We start from the raw sequence: 15287 nt of genomic DNA on the forward strand, positions 1-15287 counted from the left end.
AAACAGCCAAACCTAGAGACAGAATTAAGGTCCTTCACACAGATGGCACTGCAGAGAGCTTTGCAGATGGAAATTCCAAGCAGGCAAGGGTGAGTCTTGCCTCCTGACGGAGGTCTGTCTGGCTCCTCTGACCCCTGAGTCCCTGGCTGTGATCATAGCCACCTACACCCCACTCATTGTGGGCAAGGCACTCTCTCTGCTTTCTAGAATGGCAGGGACACAGGCTTCAAGGAAATCCAAGTGCAAACAGCACCCAGCTTTGAGAGCTGCAGAAAGCCTTGTCCAGAGCTCCTTTCCCTGCCTCTGAGCCTCAGGGATGCCCTCCAGCGGTGCACACACTTCCCACCTTCTCTGAGCCAGGAGATCCTGAGCTCCTCCCTGCCTCCTTCTCCTGGTACCCAGAGTCTGCTGCACCTGAAGACTCTGGGATCAAAACCCCCAGATGTTCAGGAGTCCATTTGTGAAGGACCACTTCTCGACTTGCAGTGACAGTCATAGGCTCAGTGCCTTGGAGCCCTGAAAAAGTGCAATCCCATTCGGGTTTCTTGAACACAGATCCTAAGTCAGCAGGGCTTATTGGGATTCAGAGTCCTGCACTTCCAAAGAGCTCCCAGAAGCTGATGTGTGGGCAACAAGTCTTGCTCCTAGTGGCAAGGTCCTCTTTGGAGGCCAGCACATGTTCTAAAAAGGGCCAGGTAGCAACAGGCGTCAGTCTCACAGGCCACCCCATCTCTGTTGCACCTACTCAACTCTGAAAAGCACTTGGAGCCAAAAGCAGCCCTAGGTAATGATAAACAAATGAGAATGTTGCGTTCCAATAAAACTATTCCCACGGGGGCTGAGGAATAGATCAAGTGGTAGAGCACCTGTCTAGCAAGTGTGAGGCTCTGAGTTCAAGCCCCAGTACCACTATTTACCCAGGATGGTGGTGAGCCTCTGTTTGCTGATTCTTTCCTTAGTCCATCTGTGTTAGGGACTGAAAAGCCCTCCCATCGGACTCTGTACACCATTTCTCTCACAGGGAAGGCCCTGTCATCAGGAGTGTCCACTTGCAGACTAAAAATATAACAGAATCTCGGCCCTGTGGTGACCGCAGTGGCCTCCATTGTGAAATGTGCATGAGGAGTGATGGCGTGGCTCTCACAATCTGTGAGGTCATCTTCAATTTCAGATCCCTACATCTCTGCAAACTCTTCAAAGACAAAGAAAAGGCAATTCAGGTTTATAGGCTCTAGCCTTCTTTTTGCAAACACACTTTTGTTTCCCAGCTGTGTAGAGTGGTAAGGAAAGCATGTTTATAAAACAATTTCAAAGGGTGTAATATAGAGCGTTCTTTCTACCAGCTGTTTCTGAATTATTGACTTGCTTGGGACTAACTCCAAGAACGGGGCAGGCCATGCCAAGGTGCTCTGACACGGGTGACATTGACACAGCACTGCTATGAGGCATGGCAGCTTCATCACCACAGTGACTCAGCTCCAAGGGCCTGGGCAGACTGGCTGTGGGCTCTTGGCCAGTCTGGGGCAGATGGGGTAGAAACCATCCTGGCATTTCTTTTCCCAGAATTTCAGGGTCAGGGAAGGATGAGGCTTCTCAAAGCCCCAGAACGTGTGAATTTCCACGGCTGGCGCTTCCTGGCAGGGTGGGCAGCTTTGACTCAGCATTGGGGTCAGTGGTGGGGTCGATAATGGGTGCACAGCCCTGGAGAGGCAAAGGGCCACCCAGGAGATTCCTGCTGAATGCTCCCATATATCTTCTGGTCACCCAAGTTCTCGGGCCCCAAAGGCTTTGTCTGTTCATGGGCCTTGAAATCCAAGAGGGGTATCTGGCTACAGAGCTGTACCTGTTCAGTCAGTTCTTAAGGGAAGGCAGGTAGCTGACTGCAGTTAAGCACATGAAAACCTAGATACTTGTGATCTCTTTTTAAAAATAGCTCTAACATGAAAGCAGCAAACAAAAATGAAGACAGAACGCCTAATTGTTTCCTCCTGTAGTCCCTATCCACATGAATTTTTTATTATTCACATAAATTTGCTGTTGGAAAACAGCACCATCTTGGTGGAAGGAAATATTGAAACATTGATTAGGTGGCTCTTTTTTTTTCTTCAGTACTTGGGATCAAACCCAGGGCCTGTCCTATGCTAAGCAAGTGCTCCATCACCGAGCTACGGGTGCAGCCCAATCAGATGTGCTGAGGTCAGGTATCCTTTAATGCAGCAATTCCATGCCTGGAGCTAAAATCTAAGGAGTAATTAAGATGTAGGCATAAATTTAAGAAGAAAAATGTTGCTGGGCACTGGTGGCTCACCCCTGTAATCCCAGCTACTTGTGAGGCTGAGATCAGGAGGATTGAGGTTGGAAACCAGCCTGGGAAAATGGTTCAAGAGACCCCCCCCATCTCCAAAATAACCAGAGCGAAATGGACTGGAGGAGTGGCTCAAATGGTACAATGACTGCTTTGCAAGCACAAAGCCCTGAGATCAAATCCCAATCCCACCAAAAAAAAAAAAGAAAAACTGAACATTCAGCAAAAGGCTGAAAACAACCCAATGTGCAGCACAAGGGTGTTAGTTAAATAAAATAATAATTCCTTATGATGTATATTTTCAGGCATGGTAGTGTACACCTGTAATCTCAGTGCTAAGGAGGCTGAGACTGGAGGATGGTAAGTTTGAGACAAGCCTGGACTGCATAGTGAGAACCCTGTTTCAAAAGACAGTGATGTCTGGGCTGGTAGAGTGGCTTAAGTGGCAGAGTGCCTGTCTAGCAAGTGTGAGTCCCTGAGTTCAAACCTCAGTACTGACCCCAAAATACTGGTATTAATTTTCAGTGAAGATATTTATATTGTATCATTAAATTAAAAAAAGACAGTGCAAAAATAAATGTATGTTGAAATATCTTTTTTCTTTGGTGGTACTGGGGTTTGAACTCAGGGCCTCATGCTTTCTAGGCAGGTGCTCTACCACTTGAGCCTCTCCACCAGCCCTAATATAGCTTGAAAGTCTAAAAGGAAAAACTCAGATGTTAGAAGCATTTTCTCTGTAAGGTGGAATTGGGAGCTCAGGGCTGTCTATATGTCCACATCTGTAATTACAAAGATAAAGGGCTCCATGACCCCTGTGTGGCTGTGATGACATGCTCTGCTTTTGTCACTTGTGTGCATCCTTCCACTGGCAGAGGTCTTTCCTCTGAGGCTCTAGGGCCTACAACAGCTACTTTCCAAAATAGGTCAGACGGGGCTGGGGACCATCTGCCCTTGGCAGAGCCTCCACGCTGGAGAGGGCTCAGTCCTGTGTTCCTGAGTTTTCCAGGTCACAACGTCCCTTGCTCTTGTGAGGGCCTGCCTCTCTGTGAGCAGGACTCTTGGACACCAGTGACCTGTTCTTTAATGCTCCTCTGTCTGTGTGGCTCTCAGGGAATCCTAAGTAGGCCTGGCCAACATCCCACAGCCGGGGCTCAAGAATCAGTGTCTGCCATTTTCACGCTGGGCTGGCTACCCACACCCAAGAGGTCAGAGTCCTCCCTGAAGCTGGAGTTACAGACACGATTAACATTCTGTGTCACACAGTGACCTTCTCTGGCTTCAGGGGGAAATAGAGCCCCATGTTCAGTAGATGAGAAGGTGCTCCAGGACAGCCACCCTGGCCTACCCATCCTGCACAGCAGCCTAGAACTTCTTCATGTCAGAAATTCTTTGCAAGAGTTAACTCTGTCTCAGGAGAATCATATACAAATGTGCTTAGCCAAGACCTAAAGGTTTCCACACTGTTTTTAAAAGGTGATAATCCACAGTCTTCATGTCACACCCAAGTCTCCTCACTTAACAGCTAGTCAGTCATGCCAGAGGAATCACAGCACAGAGGTGACGGGGCCTCTCTGACCTCAGGAACTTAGGGAAGTGCTGCTTGTAGCCCGACAAGACTTTGTCGTGGGTTCTGGGATATTTAGACAATAACAACAACAACAAAAGTCCAAAGACCAAGGCTTGCTGAGGAACTTACACCACCACAGACGGAGTCTAAAACGTGGAGGGTTCTGCTTTATCATTCAAAAGCAGCCGCTCTCAGCTCACAAGGCGGTCCTGTGCCCACCACCCAAGCTAGATCAGTGCTCAGAGGACTCCATCCTTCAGCATTCCTTTCTCCTCGCCAGCCCCAAGTACAATACCGCTAATAATTGCTCCACCGTCTCCTCTGTAAAAAAGAGCAGCTGCAGAAGACGGCGGAGCCTGTTGTTCTTGTAAACAGATTCTTCTGAACCCTCTCACAGCATCCCTGCCAGATTCAGGAGGGCGTCATAGTTCCTGGAAGCAAGGGCCTCACACATGAAATTCGTTCTCAAGATCCTGCAGTCATATTCCCACAGGTGACGGGACCCACTCTGCCAGGCAGATACCCACGTGTCCTTATAACCGTGCATTATTGGCTGAGGAGAAAGACTTTACAAAGCTGCACTTGACACCAAGCCAAGGATGACCACTGATTTCCCCTGCACGACCTTGAACCTTGAAAGCACAGCTCTTACCCTACTCATTTATCCATGCGAGATGCTTGTTCTCTCTTAGGATTGCAGATTCTCAACTCTCTTTGGTTTCTATTCTTTGCCATCCTGAACATTTGAGTGGCAAGACCCAAAATTAGTTTTGGCCGTATAGTCTGTGAAAATGGAACAGCTTGTGAAATCTGAATGTGAGACTTTAACACCCATACGTCTTGTGTTGGTAATTGATCACAGCCTTTTTACAAACGATTTCTTGGTTTGTAAAATGATGCCTATTCGCTTGAAAGATGAACCAAGAAAGGCACGACAGTCTCTGCAAAGCAAAATGCCACATAGTGTCATGGGAGTGATAGGTAATTCTAGGCAGGCATTCCCACTCAGCTCAAAGTCATGTTAGGGCTCAGCTATGAACAAAACCCAGAGTCTCCAGCTCCCATTTTCTCCAGGAAAGCAAGTCATAAGACCAAAAGAGCATTGGTGCTGCTGCCCATAGCAGCTGCCAGTTTGCTGGTTTTAAGTCTGGAACCATAGAAATAGTAAGTGGTGTTTAATGGATCAGGTGTTTTGCTAGAGGCCCAGCTGAGAGATACTTAATCCTTTCCACAGGGCGCTGAGTTAGATGTTACTTTCAATGGGTTTGAAGCTAAAATGGCTCTAACTCACACAGCTATGAAACTGCAAGTCTGAGATTGGACCCAGGGCTATGGAACATGGAGCAGAGCTTCTTATTGTTGGTGTCTGGGGCTGGATCCCTCCCTGTCTAGGCAGTTTTCCTTCACACCGCAGGATGTTTAGGAACTGCCTGACGGAGGAGCCTCCAGGCACAACAACCAGAGAGGGTGAGGGTGCAAATTGGTTGTGATTGACAACCACTGCTCTAGGACGTGTTCCCTTCTTCAGAGTTACTATGCAACCACCCAGGTGGTTTTCTAAAGTGTTCCCCATTTGTTTTTCTTTTCCTATTTTTTTCATTTAAAAATGTTAAATTAAAATAACAACATATGCTTATTGTAGCAGACAAAACTATATATAGAAACTATACTTTCCCACATATAAACAACAAATGTGCACAGGACTGGGTGTCCGCCCTCTCCTCCCTGCTGCCCTTTTTTGCAAGGATGAGGAGATGTAGCCTTGGCCAATTGCTTAATGTGCCTGTGGCTCTCCTACTCAATCCGAACACACACACTATTTCCTGTTGGGTGGTCCAGAGACCTCTTGACTCTTCCAGAGTGAGAGTTTCTCTGAAATGCGAGTGCATTAGGGGTTCTTGAGCAAGGGATTCTAGCCTGACTGCCCTCTGGAGACAGTGAGCCCTGTTGCCCAGTTTAGGCTGTCAGGTAGGAAATTAGGTGGATATTAGCTAGAAGAACTGATTCTATCCCTGTCTTGGGGCGTGATGAAGGCCCTGGTCAGATTGTCTTGGTTTCTTGTCACTTTCTCCCAGTGTCAGATACAAGGAAGGACACATGGTCTGCCTAAGTTGCTGGGAGTGGCACACCCCTAGGCAAGTTCCTAGAGAAGGAGACGTGGCTGGGTGTGCTGGTCCTCTCACTAGCAGCTTGCTCTGCCTCCCCACCACTCTCCCACTGCCTCAGTGGCAGAGCCCCCAGGCAAGAGGACTCCTCTGGGAGTTTGGGGGAAATCCACACTCCCTCCTCACAAGGGCATGGCCCCCAAATGCTTCCACCAGGCCAGTGAGGCCTTGCATCCCGCCTCCAGGCTGAGAGGTATTCTGGGGACAGAATGTGCTGGAAACCCATCTTTCTAGTGAAACAAGGGAGGATTTCTGCTCTGGAAGCAAGAGGATCTCGATGAACAGGATAGAGTGCACCCGTTCAGCAAGAGCTGGGAGCAGCCTCCCCACCTTGAAAGCAGATTCTTGGAAGGTTTCAGACAGTTCTCTGCAGCCAGGTGGTAGGTAAACAGAGGGAAGTAGGGAGTCTTGCCTAGCTTAATGCAGAGAGGTCATCAGGGTGACTTACTAGTGAAGACTCTGTGAGTGTGAGCCCTGTTTCTGTGCTTTCTGTTGAATAAAAAGATCTTCGTGAGGACTTAGCAAGTCACTTCCCAGTATCCAATCCATGGGCAACACCCACCTCCGAGCGCCTGATTCACTAATTCACTGACTGCTGGGATGGATGGATGGATGGATGGATGGATGAGGTGATTCCTACCAGGTCGTCTGGCCAACACCCCCCAACGCGCACACACACACACACACACAACTTTCCAGGAAGAGGCCAAGAACCCCTCCCGCTTCTTGCTCCACGTTGGCGCGCGCCCCCAGCCAACCGCACTCACCTTGTGCTGCTTCCACGTGGCCCCCAGCGGTTTCACCTCGTGCTTGCTGTGCCGACCCTCCTCCAGGCACAGGTAGCACACGGGGCTCCGGCAGCTCACGCAGTACATGCTGTAGTTCTCCGTGTCATGCTCAGGGCATGTGGGGGACTTTCGCCCCGCGCCAGCTCCGGCGCCCCCGCCCCCGGGGCTCTTGCAGCTGCCGCCTGCGCTGGGGACCGCGGCGGCACCGGGGGGCGCAGGGGCAGCCTCGGGGGGCGCGGGCGGCGGCGGCGGCTGCACCAGGCGATGCTTAGCGAAGGGACCCCGAGACGGATGGCACTTGAGCTGGCACGCGGAGCAGTAGAGCACGTCGCATTGCTCGCAGAGCGTGGCTGCTGGCTCAGGCGGGGTGCGGTCGCACAGCTGGCAGATGGCCACTGCCGGGGCTGCAGAGGCCCCCGGCGCGGCCCCGCGGCTCTGCTGGTACCGCTGCACGATGGCCTCCAGCAGCCGGTTGCGCTGGAAGCCGCGCAGGCCGCGGTGGTCCAGGGAGGCGCTGCGATGGCACTGCGGACATGTGATGGAGCTGGAGGAGGACGAGGACAGCGAGGAGCAGGCGGCGCCCCGGGCTGCGGCGGCCGAGGAGCCGGGGGGCGCCGGCACCATGGGCAGCACGCGGACCCCGTTGGGGGACTTGAGGCTCGGGGTATAGGAGCCATAGCCGCTGTCCGTCTCGCTGTACAAGCTCAGCTTGTCCGCATGGTCGCCGCCCCCCGCCGCCCCACCGCCCAGGCCGCCCGCTGCGCCCGCGCCGGCGCCTCCGCAGGCCGCACCGGCCGCAGGGTCTTGATCCGGAGGGGGCGCGGCGGCGGCGCCCCGCGAGAGCAGCAGCGGCGGGGGCAGGTGCGGCTCGCCGTCCGGGGTCTGCACCGCGATGGTGCGAGCGCACGGCAGGCAGACATTGTGGGAACACGGCAGCACGATAGGCTCGCGGAACAGGGAGCCGCACACCGGGCACTTCAGCTCCTCCTCCATCGCCGCCGCGCCCGCAGTCCGAGCTGCTCCAGTGGCCGCAGCTCCGGAGACCGGCGGAGGGGCACCCTCGTGGTCGGTGCCGGGGAGGCGAGGGGCTGGGGCATCACACGGCCATGCCTTGTCCGCGAGCTGGGGGCACGCCCCTCTCTCTCTGTCCTCAGCCACCGCCCTAAGACGCCTGGCGGGGGGGGGGGGGCCAGAAGGGAGGGAGCCTCACCTCCTGCCAGCGAGGCTCGGGCACCGGCTGCCCTTGCGGCGGCCTGCGGGGAGCTCCAGGTGATGAATCAGCAGCTCGGGCTCTGCGTCTGGGCACCGCACCCGGTCCTTCTTCCGCACTCAGTCCTTCTGCCCCGCCCGGCCCGGCCCCGCCCCTGCCGGGCGCTCGGCAGGTGCACGGGCCGCTGGGGCCGGGCTAGTTCAGCACCACGAGGCGGCGGACAGCGCCCGCGAGCAGGCGGTGACCCTGGGGCGCGAGCTCCCGCGTGCGCACCGTGGGTCCTCCCGCCCGGTCGCTGCGCTGCGCCACGGCCGCCTCGGCATCCCCACCGGCTCGGAGAAGGCCACTCGCCCCCCCCCGCAGGCTGGGGACAGGCCGGCTGCGCCCCGAGCCGTCTCCCCGCGGCCGATGTTGACCCACGCCCCGGGCTGGCCGCGGCTGCTCCTGCGGCGCCCCTGACCTTGGCCGTGAGACGCTGCAGCGGCGGGCGGGGGGCGAGCGCCCGCTGGTCGGGAACCCCCCGCCGCCTCCCGCGCCCGCCGCGCCGCGCGCCCGGGAGTTGTGATTCTCAGAGCCGCGAGTAATGGGGCGGAGGGGGAGGCGTCGGCTCAGCGAATGAGGGCTCGCCTCTGGCTGCTGGGGAGTCAAGGGGCGATTCGGAGGAGGTCGCGGAGAGCATCATTGTGAACGACGATCCATTATTGGGACGGAGACTGCACGGTGGATTAGCGCGATGCCCCGCCCCGCCTCTGCCATCACGTCCCCTGCCCGCTCCGGCCTTCCGGATTCGCCACCGTGAAAGCGTAAAACCCCCGGCCCTGAAAGGACAGAAATGAACAGGCTGGACAGAGGCTTCCTAAAGCTACCACCAAGCAAACGCGTACAAGCCACAAAATGTCGGACAGCCTGGAGCCAAAAGGCGAGGTTTTATTTACTAATCGACCCGCAAGCCATTTTGCCTCCTCCTTTCAATCGAGGGCGCTCGGCGGCGGCGGGGCCAGGGGTCTGCGCAAGGGGCGGGGGCGCGGGGCGGGGGTTGAGAACCGGCTTCCTGGGGACACGGAGCTCGCGCGCGTTCCGGAGCCCAGCACGGCTGCCCCAGGCTGCCCCGGCGCGGGGCGCGGCGGCGGGAAGCGGCGGGAAGCGGCGAGCGGGTGCCAGCTTTATGAATGGGGGCTCTCCGCACCGCCACCGCCCGCGCGCTGCGGCCCCCGCTCCTGCTCCCGCTCCCGGCGGCCCCCGGCTGGCTGGCTGCGGCGCGGGCGGGCGCGCGGGTGGTGAAGGGCGCGGGCGATGTGGACGCGCGAGGTGGGGAAGGGCGCGCGGTGCAGCCCGCCCTGCCCACCGAGTTCACGCTGGCAAGGGACAGACACAGAATCCGAAATCGTCGGCTTAAAACCGATGCGTCTGTTGAAGTCGAGCCTCCCGGCCCCAGGTTCTCCCGCATTTCAAACAAAGACGCCAAACCCGCGCCCACGCGTCAGGCGCGGGCCTGAGCTCCGCGGTGCAGAGCGGCTGCCGCCCTGCTCAGTGCTTAAGGGACAGACTCGAGGGAGACAGGGACGTTCCCCAAGAGGGGTGCGGCCATGCACCCCAATGAGGCCCAGAACCTCGAATTCGGGATTCCCCGGGGACCAGTTGCCCCATCCCCACGGCTTGCTTGTGCTTTCCTTATCCCCATCCCGCTCTGCCAAGTGAGTACTACAACACTTGCGTGTGAGAACCAAATGGAATCCTCGTAAATACAGATTTCGCGTCCTACGTCTTCTGCGTCTTCAGCTCCGCTGAGCTCGCTGCGGCCTGTCTGTCTCGGGCTGGAGAGCTGACCGGGTAGATAGCTATCACCTGCCTCCAAGTCCCCTTAGCCAAGGAGCAACTATTCCACGGGAAGTCAGTATCCCCAGGTAGGAGCGCAAGGGTCAGGCAACCTGGTCCTCCTCTGCCTTCTGCTCAAGCAGGTCATCCTCCCCACCCCCACCCCATCTGGTGACTCCAGTGGAAGTCATGGCCTCTCACGGTTCTCCTGAGAGCAGGTGGCCCCCGACCACTGTCATCATATGCCTGACACCTGTTTTGCTCTATCATTTTCAGACCAAGGCAAGCTGCTGGGGTTTGGATAGGGTGGTCTTCTGCAGATCTTTGTAGTGTAAAACTTACAAGAAGCCTAGTTTGTTCCCCACAAGAACTCCCAGGGTGTTGGAATTCTACCCCAGGCACTTCGCACATGCCCTCAACTCCACCACCCCCACACTATAACCTGAGTCAGCTCAGCCCCGTGCCAGACTGGGACTCCAGCTCTGCCCAGTTGGAGGACTGGCATTTTACCAGGGCTGTGCCTCAGCCAAGGGCACAGACAGCTCTGGTGTTTTTTCTAGGTAACGGTAATCACTAACGATGGTCAACGTAGACTCCAAAACCCTCTTTCTGCTCCAACTGTGCCATGAGCCATACATACAGAGAGAAGTCATTTTATTTCTCTGGACTAAAGGCTTCCTTCCTGTCACAAAATTTAAGGATAGAACACATTGAGCTTTAAATTTCCATCTGATTCTAGAATCTCTGTGTATTAGTTGTTGCTAAGAGTGATGTATCTCACTTAAAAAAACTACTTTTATTTAAAAAAATTGATCCCAGCATTGGGTGATATCATTTTTCCAAGTCACTAGGATATTACTGAAGTCTGAGCTACACAACACGTGCATTGTAACACTCAACGGTATGAAATTAGATTCTCATATGTGACCTCACGCAATGGGAAGCAGGCATCAAAGACATATTAATATCTCTGAAATTAAAAAATATGCTACAATTGACCCATATTTCTCCTCTCACCACCTGTACCTAGGACATTTCTTGGTAGTTGACAGTGCACCTGGCACTCACTTATCATCATGGAAAGTGCATTGGTAATTAACACTCCACACCCAAAGCCATCAAGGCAGAGAAGGGCAGGCTCTGCCATGAGTCACTTCAGGTAATGCACTCCAGTGTGGCTTGTACCCTTAAATACAAACCAAGAAACCCTTGAGAGGCAGACTCATGTTACCTCTCCTCCAAAAAAAGCACAGATAAGATAAATAATTTACTCCAGCTAACACAGCAAGTTAGAAATAAAACAGTGCCTCTCCATTGCCTTCAAAATCCTTTGACGTTCAAGTTGAAGTGGAATGGAATTTAAGGCTTTATCAGTTAAAATTGATGCTGTAATCTCAAGTATAAGAATTTCTAAAACAAATTTTTAATGAAAGTTCCTGGCATTTTTCCTTTAGTACAGTTTTGGTGGGTGTTGTCTGTTTGATTTTATTGCAGTGTGGGAGTCAGATAAATTAGAAATCTGTGGCCCAAGAGCCATAAAATAGTAGTTTGCCAGTGACCACATCCACATCTGTATGTGAGCCAGGGCTGCTTTGTGGCAGAGTTGACCAGGAACAATTATCAGCAGCAGGAGGAAGCACAATTAACTTCTTTTCTAGAAAGCAGTCTCTATAGAATCATCTTACACTCTGGCCTCTCTCCCCTGCAAACATTCACAATTAGGGCTTCACAATCATCTGTGTAATTTTTTTTTTTTCTTTTTTTTTGCAGCACTGGGGTTTGAACTCAGGGCCTACACCTTGAGCCACTCTACCAGCCCTTTTTGTGTGTTGGGTTTTTTGAGATAGGGTCTGGAGAACTATTTGCCTGAGCTGGCTTTGAACTCAATCCTCCTGATCTTTGCCTCCTGAATAGCTAGGATTACAGGCATGAGCCACCAGCACCTGACCCGTTTAATTTTTTGATTACCAAATAATGACCACTTGCCTCCCCAACCCTATTCTAAGACCCATGTTCTCAGCAATCAGGTGACCTAGACGCTAATAAAAGACCCACCCACCCTTCCCTCACTGTACTTTTTTTTTTTTTTTTGCAAGCAAAAGATTTTAGAGTCAAATGCTAGAAGAAACAAAGGGAGTTCAATTTTCGGGCTCTTTATATATCTTTACAGTGCATAGCTAATATTCTTAGCACCACTCCGTGTGCTTCCCCTGGTGGCAAACGTCAGCATCAGAATTGCAAGTGCTTTGCATCTTCATGGCCCCTTCCACTGCTCTTATTTAATTTAATCCTCACAGCAGCATGGCCTGGCTGGGTAGGAGTGCGGGGTGACATCGAAGGACCGGTCCTGAACCACAGGGCAGGTTCTCACCAGCTGACCCTGTATACTTGATGAGCCCAAACCCGAGCTCAGTGGTTTAGTCCCTGGGTGGGCATCTGACTAAGCTGGTCCAGTCAGAACCTTTTCTTCCTGGAATGCAGAATTGGAATCCAGAAAAGGGATCTCATACAGAGAGTGAGGAGCTGTTGTGCTCTGGAAAAGCAAAAGAAGCAGAAGTGAAGAATAGAGTGAAAATGCAGGCAGAGAAGAGGGGTCCCCCCAAGAGCCCACAGCCTTGCATGATTGCCAGAGCAGCACTTACCCCATGGTAAATATCCTCCCTGTCTCTCTTTCTCTTTCCCCATCCCTGCCTCTTTCCTAAAACTAGCTGGAGTGAGGGGTTCAGAAGTATAAGAGGGGTTGGCCTATCTTCCTAGTCAGATGGTTAGCCCCGCCCTCCCCTTATCTAGCTGGAAAGTTAATCACCTCTGTCTGGATGCTGAAGTGTTTCTTTTCATTCTGTCTCTATTGGTCTCTGACCTTGATTCATCAAGTTTGTCCTTTTCATTCCTGGATTCTGTTCTCTGCTCACAGTTTGACCTTCTGGCCTGTTGATCTTCACTCCACTCAGATCTTCCTTAACCACACACTCTAATGGGCCCACTTGTTTCCTGGGCTGAGCTCCCTGCTTCCTCTCCCTGACCACAGCAGGCGCCAGGCTCCACAGTGTCCTTGTTCTGCACAGGAAATCAATGGGATGGTAGAATGTACCTGAGAGTGCCTGGGACTCCACCAGCATCCCATATGAAAACAAAGCCAGCCAATAACAAAGGCAACTGATAACAAGTTCCCTGTTACCTGGGGAATGAGTGAGATCAGAGCCAAAGCTGTGGAAGTATTGGCAAACCCTGACAGCTTGATCCAGCCATCTCCCCAGTGAGGCTTTACCACAGGAGAGGGAACACGAATGCCACAGTAAGGGCGCCTTCCATGTGCCAAAGTGCTGGAGAACACAAAGAACCAGGTCACAATTGTTGGAATTAAAGACCCTCTGGTGCCAAAAACAGGCACACAGAGACAGAAAATCTTGACAAGGCAATTTTCTCTTGATCAAGAGGGTACACACGTGCTCACTTGTGCTAAGTAAACACGCAAGCACAAAATGGCTGACAGTGGCTCCTCCTTACATCCCTGATGCAGTCATACCTGCCCCTCACCTGGGATTTGTCCAGGTCAAAGGTTCACAGTTTTTCCCAATTGGCTAGAAGGCTTAGGGAATGTGTTAGAGCATGTAATTTGGCAGGCAATTTTCACAGGCAATGGGACTGTACAAGAATCCAAAAGAAACAGGAATCCTTTAAACAACGCAAGTCACCTAAGATGGTGACATGAGGAATTTTAAGTAATTTAAGAGGCTGACATATTCTTTGATAGAAAAGATCTTTTTTCCTACACCATCTAACCCACTAGCCAACACCATTCCTTGGTGACAAGGAAGTCACCAGCACCAGTTACATTTGACTGAGCTCTGCCTGAGGAGCCCTCTGGCTTTGGCGAGCATCTGATGAGTGCTGTGAGTCTGGGGGCAGCCAGTGGCCTTGGAGCTGGACATGTGGGTTGCAACCTTCCCTACTGCTCAGTACCCAGCAAAACGATGGAAGATCTCCTTGGTTATAACACAGGATAATAAAAGTAGGTGTCTCGGGAGCTGAGACAGCTCAACAAAGTACCCTATGTAAAACATTGAGGAAAGTGGGTGCCTGGAGTGGAGAAGCCGCTGCTGCCCCTTGCCCCTCATGGTGACTGTCAACTGACATTTGTGAATAACAGAAGTAGACAGTTGTGGCTGGTGCTCCAGGTGCATTTGAACATAGCAGGACAAGGGAGTCACAGGTCCTGTATGAGGGGGAAGGAGGGTGGGGGAGTCAGGAAGTATGTCTGGGGAAAGAACCCTCTTCCCAGATGGAGTTCATGTCTCAGGCAGCTGTCGCAATCCAAGATGAAGACAACAGAAGTATGAATTTGATGAGGATAGAGAGCAAGATTACAAAAACTAAAAGAAACAAAGAGACATTTAAGTGTGTGCTTCCATGAAGATCAAGGGTTAGAGCACCAATTTGCAAGCTTTTATTGGCTAAATAAAGAACTGATGACCAATACTTGTATGTCTTTCATATACATGTAACAGGATATTTTATATGTTAATCAAAACAGTCTCAATAACCTTTTTGGTAACTTTTTATTTTCAATTCTTTCTCAGCCGGTTGCTGATGGCTCATGCCTATAATCCTAGCTACTTGGGAGACTGAGACTGGGAAGACAGAAGTTCAAGACCAGCAGAGCGAATAGTTTTTGAGACCCAGTCTCCAAAATAACCAGAGCAAAATAGACTGGAGGTGTGGCTCAAGCGGTAGAGTGACTGCTTTGCAAGTGCAAAGCCCTGAGTTCAAAGCCCAGTCCCACAAGAAAAAAAAGGGGGAAAGAAAGAGAGAGAGAGAAAGAAGAAAGAAGGAAGGAAGGGAGGAAGGAAGGAAGGAAGGAAGGAAAGAAGGTAGGTAGGAAGGAAGGAAATTGATTGTTAGGCTACACAGCAAGACTGTCTCAAAAATAAGTATTATTGTTCATGTGTTTATGAATTGGTATTAGTTTCTGCTAATAAAAATACTGTGTAACAAGTCACCACAAACTTGGCAGCTAAAACTACAGCTGAGCTCACGAGCAGCCAGAAGGCTGAGGGGCCGTGGCTGGGTGTCTGCTTTGGGGCATCCTCAGGCTGAAGCCAAGCTGTAGGTTGAGGCAGAGAATCCTTGTGTGGCAGCCGTGCAGGAAAATCTGCTTCTAAGCTCATTCCTGTGGACAGAATTCAGGTCCTTGTAGCGTAGGATCCAGGTCCCTGTCCCCATCCTGGCTGTCAGCTCTCAGTTCCTGGAGATGAGCCGTCTCCCTGCCTCATGGCATCGCTCCGTGCATGTCTGGGGGAGTCCTGGCACTTCTGTCCTTCTTGGCTTTGAATCTCCAACCCCCACATCCATCCTTCCTGTGCTTCAAGTCTCCAACTCCTTCTGGGACCAAAGAAAACTTGTGACTGTAAAGAGCTGTCGTGATATGGTCAGTTCA

General features: G+C 52.2%; 1 protein-coding gene across 3 annotated transcripts in view; it reads right to left on the reverse strand.

Annotated features, from left to right (window-relative positions):
* Positions 1-8258, reverse strand: part of Trim67 (tripartite motif containing 67) — a 45704-nt gene extending 37446 nt beyond the window's left edge. For all 3 annotated transcript variants that reach the window (XM_020176644.2, XM_074056878.1, XM_020176643.2), the window contains exon 1: positions 6805-8258. In XM_020176644.2, the coding sequence (XP_020032233.1) occupies positions 6805-7818 (1014 nt within the window). In that variant the 5' untranslated portion in view covers positions 7819-8258. The remainder of the gene's footprint in view (positions 1-6804) is intronic.
* Between the last annotated feature and the right edge of the window lie 7029 nt (positions 8259-15287).

This window comes from Castor canadensis, chromosome 15 (genome assembly GCF_047511655.1).
Source record: "Castor canadensis chromosome 15, mCasCan1.hap1v2, whole genome shotgun sequence".
NCBI classification, from domain to species: domain Eukaryota; kingdom Metazoa; phylum Chordata; class Mammalia; order Rodentia; family Castoridae; genus Castor; species Castor canadensis.